At 33.6% G+C, this 7348-nt stretch overlaps 1 protein-coding gene across 1 annotated transcript; it reads left to right on the top strand.

Moving 5' to 3' along the window:
• Positions 1-1428: 1428 nt before the first annotated feature.
• Positions 1429-1942, top strand: LOC141671586 (uncharacterized). The gene is made up of 2 exons (XM_074477866.1): positions 1429-1447; positions 1521-1942. The coding sequence occupies exons 1-2, from the start codon at positions 1429-1431 to the stop codon at positions 1940-1942; spliced, it is 441 nt and encodes a 146-aa protein (XP_074333967.1).
• Positions 1943-7348: the final 5406 nt, after the last annotated feature.

Raw genomic sequence — 7348 nt, 5'->3', positions numbered from 1 at the left:
ATACGAGACTCTATCTGGTCAAGCTGTAAATTTTACTAAATCAATAATCACGTTTAGTCCAAATACATCAGCTGCAAAGAGGGAGCTAATCTGTGGGGTGTTAGAAGTGCAGGAGAGTACTACACCAGGTAAATATCTTGGGCTACCAATGTCAATAGGAAGAAAGAAGAATGAAGTGTTTAACTTCTTAACAGACCGAGTTAGGCAGAAGCTACAAGGGTGGAAGAGTACGGCTTTGTCAAAGGCAGGGAAATGCATACTATTGAAAACAGCCGCACAATCGATACCGAATTTTTGGATGAACTTGATGCTTATTCCCTCTGAGATATGTACTACGATCCAACGTCAAATGAACGGTTTTTGGTGGGGCAATGGAACTGAGAGTAAGGGTGTGCGGTGGATGTCACGGGATCGCCTCTGTGATATTAAGGAAGCAGGAGGTTTGGGGTTTAAAAATATGCAGCAGTTTAATATTGCTATGTTAGCAAAGCAAGGATGGAGACTTATAAACGATACAAATCCCCTAGTCACTAGTATTATGAAGGCCAAGTACTTTCCAAAAACCGATTTCTTGAGCGCAAAACTGGGTGACAATCCGAGTTACATGTGGCGGAGCATAATCGCTGCTCAAGAGGTCATAAAACAAGGGTGTCGGAGAAGCATTGGTACAGGTGAAGATACATTTGTGTGGAAAATCCCTTGGTTGCCATGTAGTGAAAATGGGTGCTTAATGACTAGTATGCCTCAAAAATTAGCAGAAATAAGAGTCTGCGATTTAATGGAAGTTCAACAAAGGAAATGGGATGATGAAATTCTTAAGGACTTATTCAATAGCAGAGATGTTCGGCTGATACAGAATATACCTCTGTCTTCAAGGGATAGGAGTGACTCTTGGTTGTGGTTGTTCGATGCGAAGGGAGAATTCACTGTAAAAAGCTGCTACCGTAAATTAGTGGGGGAATGTATTACACCTGATGCAACATTCTGGAAGAAACTATGGAACCTATGTCTACCTGGGAAGGTTCGTTTCTTCATGTGGAGAACGTGTCGATTATGCCTACCAACTAATAAGGCACTGGTAAATAAACGAGTGAATATCGATGGTAAGTGTGCTTGGTGTCACACAGAAGAGGAGGATGAGAAGCATGTTTTGTTCGAATGTCAGTTTGCAAAGGAGGTCTGGACGGCAGTAGGAATGGTGCAGTGGATTCAATCAAACCCAGGAGAAACGGTGCTAGCATGTTTCATACGGCTGTTCAGCAGTGGTACAAAGGAACAATGCGCATTACTGGCATTGATTTGTTGGAACCTTTGGAACCGGAGAAATAAGTGATTGTGGAACAAAGTCCAAGTCTCTGTATTTGGTATAACAAGTGGTGCAATGAACTTGCTGGCGGACTGGAAAACTGCTCAGTTGGCTCAATCTAGATGTACTTCAGGACCACAGGTAAGCATACGAAGGTAGCAAGTACCACAACAAAGCTGGGTGAAAATAAACATTGATGCGGCTATTTTTGAAGACATAAGAACAATCGGAATTGGAGGAGTAATTCGAGATGAAAATGGACGCTTTATGAAGGCAATGTGTAAGCAGATGGAAGGCTCGTGGTCGCCTAGAGAAGCAGAGGCGTTAAGCCTTAAAGAGGTATTATCTTGGACTAAGCAGTATGGGTTTACACAGTGCGTTTTCGAGACGGATTCAAAACTATTGGCTGATGCTTGTAATGGGAATTCCGGAAGATCTTATTTTCATATTATTGTTAGAGAATGTCTTGAATTAATTAAGCACTTTGAAAATATGCTAGTGCAATTTGTGCATAGATATGCGAACGAAGTCGCTCACATGTTAGCTAGGGTGTCTCGTTCTATGTCAGACTTGCAGGAGTGGGATGTTGTCGCTCCTAGCTTCTTATCGGATGTACTTTCATATGATTCTATTTAATGCAAGTACGATTTTCCTCAAAAAAAAAAAAAAAAGATGAGAGGTAGAGGGAGGTCGATACAGAAATTAGAAAGAGAGAATATAAGTTAGGATTTTTGTCTAGATATTTTGATGGTTGGATTGGGCTTGTCAGTTCGGTTGGACCAACAAAATTGATTTTTTTAATTAATTAAAGAGTTGCTCGTTTACGGCTCGAACTCGTCTCGGCTCGTATTTGTTCGCAAACAAACTCGTGTTCGGCTCGTTAGTTAACGAGTTTGAGCTCGAACACGATATCTGTTTGATAAGAAAATTCGGCTTGGCTCGGTTCATAAAAAATAAAAGATTGGCTTGTTAACATCAAAACTCAGCTCGGCTCGTTTCATAAACAGATTCATAAATAGCCCTATAAATTTCTAACCCTTGCATCTCTTTCTCGTTCATGTGGTTGGACTCTAGCTTTTAAATATCCCGCCCATGTTTTGATCTTTCTCTTTTCGTTTTGATCTTTCTCTTTTCTTTTCTTTTTTTACTTTTCTTTATTTAGTTTGTCCCTCATTTTGGTTTCTCAGATCTCATCGGCGCGTTATTTAACGGGTGTCGGCCCCAAATGTCACTTTTGGGGGACAAATGACTCTTAATGTCACTTTCCGCATAATTGGCCCCAAATGTCACTCCAAAACGTAGTTTCGGGTGAAGTTTTTGTTATTAATGAAAAACGCGATTTCGTGTTCCGTTTTGATTTTTTTCAAAAAAAATTTTGAAAACGCAACTTCAATTCGTGTTTATGGGGGCAAAACGCAATCTCAGAATGAGTTTCTCATATTAACTCATTTTGGATCTGCGTTTTGATTTTTTTTTTTGCATCATGAGAAAAACTCGGTTAGAAACTGCGTTTTTACGAAAAAATCATTTTGAAACGCCGTTTTTATATCCATAAACTCAAGACGAGACTGCATTTTTGACCGAAACAATTTCTGAAATTGCGTTTTCAGCAAAAACTCGGTTTGAAACCACGTTTTTCAAGAAAAACACGAAACAAAACTGCGTTTTCCTCTATTTAAAAAAAATTAAAAAAATCGTTATAGAAAAACTCAACACGAAACTGCATTTTTCGTCTATTCTTAAAAACCTTCACCCGAAACGCCGTTTTCAAGTGATATTTGGGCCAAAAATTCAAAAAGTGACATTGAGGGTCATTTGACCCCAAATAGTGACATTTGAGGCCTTAATTCTTATTTAACGTTATATACTCTCAAATGTAAAAAGGAAGAGAGAAGAATAGAATATTTTTTTTATTTGAGATGTACTTCTGAGTTTTTTTGTGAGAAAAAATAAATGATATTGAGAGAAAATTTCATTATTTTTTTTGAAAACTTTGTTCCCCAAATTGAAAAGTTCCTCTCACACTATTATCTAATATTATTCTTTTTTATTTACTTTCTTTCATTTTTTACACAAATTCAAGACTACAGGAAAAAATAATTTTCTTCACTTATTTCTTTTCCTTCTCTTATCTTCCATCTCTTCTCTTCCCTTTATGATATCACACCGTGTCATGAGCTACTTCTTTGGTTAGTTTCTTTGAACACGTGACGAAAAAGTTAAAGTTAATTCAGCTTACAAAAACAACACAATTAATTATATATATATTTTCTTTTATTAATTAAACCATTATTCTAAAAAACGAAAATCGGCATTATTCAGGAGAACAACCTTTTAATGATTAATCGGATAATCGCTAATTATTCAAATTGATTAATCGAAATATTAATCTAATATATTTAATAAAATATAAAAATAATTAATTTATTAAACTAAATATATAAATTTAAGAAAAAATTATAGTGATTAATCGGATTATAATCAACAAAACATATTGAAATGATTAATCGAGCAATTAATCGGTAAAATAGGTAATTTTTAGAACAAAGAATTAAACACGTTCTTATATCGTTTTATTTTCAACAATGTTTTACGACCTCGACATCCTTAAATGTATAGATATTTTTCAAGATCTTGTAAAACAAAGTTCTTAAAAACCAAATTTTACATTGATTTTTCAAATTTTATTTACAAGGAATAATTACATTATATTTCGTAACTAACTGCAACCGTTTTCTATTACTCGTTTATAAAATTCAGTTTCATACATTGCTTTCCTAAAATTTAAAAGCAATGCTACGTACATCTTATTATACAAGCTAAAAATGCCACATAATAACGTGAATACAATTATTCCTCGTATTTTAGACAAATATATCTCGTATAAATATACTTCTGCGAAATTACTGATTTTCATCTTTCTCAATACGTAATCTCTATAACTAAAATTTAGTGAAATTTATCTTAATTTTGATTAACCTGAAATTATGAAGATACTTTTTTTTAGATGGAATTTTTTCGAAATCCTGATTCATCTAATCTAGTGAAACTTACTTTAATTTCGATAAATCTTAAATTGTAAAGAAATTTTTTCGGATGTTTTTTTTCGAAATCCTGATTTTTTTTTGACAAATACAGAAAGTTCTCATTAAATTGAATATAGTACGGTCGGGACAAACCCTCAACTGTTGATACAACCAGGTGATAAAACAAATAACATAATAAAAACAATTAGATGATTTGTTTACTGATCGTTTAACACATAGAATTTAAAAATTCTTGAAATTAAAAACGAAATCAAAGACATTTCAAGCGATCCAATTTGCAGCAACATCTCTGAAAATAACAACATCGTAATTGACCATATCACATAAAAACTATGGTTAGCCCAGTGTTCAGAAACGCCAATCGCATAAAATGAGATTAGGGAAGCGGCACCCCAGCTATCTACATGTTGGACACCAGCTATAGACATGCCGAAGGCACCCCAGTCCCCATCTATCTACATGCCGGATACCAGCTATAGACATGCCGAAAGTATAAATCCATGAAAGATGAACAATCTTTAGTTGTTAAAGGTGAGCTCTTGCAATAATCACCACCGTCCCAGATCCGATGCAGGCTTTGCAGATCACCAAAAATATCAATAAATTCGTCCTCAACAGATCCATCACCAGATAAACCCAAGCATGACTAAATAAAAACATAACAAACACTCCAAAAGGAGAGACAAAACACACACTTCAAGAGGAATGACACACAAACACCCAAAAAATTGGGTTTTACTGAAAGAAAATAAACAAGAATAATAGAGAATAAAGGGGTTGGGGCTTTCCACCGGAGAAAACCAGTGGAAACCCCTCGATTCGATTTACTTGAAAATAGACAAAGCCTAACAGAGAGGATGAAAGAAGGGAGGCGGCTGAGAGGGATGTATAACCATATATACTTAATTTCTAAATCCTGATTTGTTTAGTGAAATTTACCTAAATTTTGATTAATCTTAAATTATTAATTATACAAAATTTTTTGAAATCCTAATTCCGCGACTTCGGCCGGTCATACATAAACATAGCAAGAAAGAACGGTTAGATAAAAGGCAGTGATTTATGAAGTAAAGGCTCACGATCAAACCATGACAAACTTCAAAGCCAAGCAAAGAATACAAACATATAACTCCTCACCTTTCACATAAAAATAAATAATAAAAACAAACTCCTCCTCATGCACCATTATTTGAACACACACAATCAACCTTTTTTTCTTTAATTTTGTGTGAAGGTCGACTAGTTTGCCATTCGTTTCATGTATAGACAACTCACCTGAAAATATCTCTATAAATACAGCTATTAATGTGTTGTTATATAGAAATGGAAATCTTGTTGACCAATAATGTATGTATATTGTAGATGCTCGCACAATCCTGTTTGTGTGGATGGAGTTTCTAAGGGGTAGTTCGGTTGTTTTGATGGGACACCAAATAAAGCCGTTAAATTTTGAAATATTTAGAGGAGTGTTCAAAAAATCGGAGGCCGAGACGCTAGGCGGTGGTAAAACGCAACGACTCGGATCTAGGCGGTGATTTAGGCGTTTTTTTAAAAAATCGGGTCAAAATCGAGATTAGGCGGGATAGGAGGTCAAAAATCGGTCCTAGGCGGTCGAGACAGAAAATAATTAAAAAAATTATTTTTTTTTTATTTTTTTATAATTTTAATTCATTAATTTCCTAATTTCACACAATATCATGTCAATTTCTAATATAAAGTATTGGTAAAAAATAACTAGTAATCTAATATATTTATTTTCTCACTTAAAATATAAATATAACATATTATAATTAGTTTAAAAGTGTTAATTAAAATATAGTTAATATTGTAAACTCAATAATTAGTATATAACAAAAGTCAAATGTCTAGATATTGTTTAACACCATTCTACTTTTTTTTTCAAACAAATATTTTACATATTGATCATTATATAATTATAAAAATTAAAAATAATATTTATATTTTTCGGATTAATGTTCCGATTAATCGGTCCGATTAATCTCCGACTTGCCGATTAATCTCTCGAAGGTACCCTCACCGCCCTGACACACCTAGCGATTTCTAGAACACTGATTTATAGTGAAGTTAGCTACTACTATATCAATATTTCATAATCATTAAATACCCATTGACTAAATACATATTTATATTTATTTCACAAAAAACTTGATTTTTATTTATTTTTTAATAATACATATATGCGTAACTGATACAAACATATGCAATCTCGAATAGAATCAAAAGTAACTTCAGTTAATTTTCAAAAAAAGGTAAAATAAAAAAAATGTGAAAATAAGTTACATTATATCGGGTTGATTTTATATATAGATTGTATTTTTTTAGATATTTTCAAAAAAACAGTATAACAAAATCATGTAAAAGTAGTAATTTGGTAATTTTCTCAAAAAAATTAGTTCACATTTATTCCCTTTATTTTAATTATTTATAAATTATGTTTAATAATATTGCGAACGAGCCCTAAAGAACGAGCCATAAATGAACTCGTATAACTCAATCACAGCTCATAAAACATTCATTTTCGACTAGGAAAAAATCGAGCTCCCCGAGTTCAAGATCGACCTATTCAAATTATTTATGAAATCGAGTTCGAGCCTAAACATTTTAATCAAGTTCGAGCCTGTTAAAAATTATAAGATCCTATTTGAGTTTTTCTTTATCTATTTTAAGATTTTAGATGGACCGCTTACTTGACATGATGTCAGAACTCGGTTTCGGGTTAAGTCCTCTCATCCCCATTTATTTAATTTAAGTATTTGTTATTGTTGTTATTTGTATTGATATTGAATGTATTTGTCGTTATCAATTGTAGCAAAACGTATCGTACGATTGAGGGAAAGTTTAAATAGTACAAGATCTTGTTTGGACTTTCCTTTATCAACTTTAAAATTTTAAATGAACTGGTTGCTTAACGTGCGCCGATAATATTCGATTCAGCTCGATCACGTCCCCGAGCAAACATATAGATTACTTGCGG

Source organism: Apium graveolens, chromosome 7 (assembly GCF_009905375.1).
Source record: "Apium graveolens cultivar Ventura chromosome 7, ASM990537v1, whole genome shotgun sequence".
NCBI classification, from domain to species: Eukaryota; Viridiplantae; Streptophyta; class Magnoliopsida; order Apiales; family Apiaceae; genus Apium; species Apium graveolens.
This window is presented reverse-complemented; position numbering and strand designations above follow the sequence as displayed.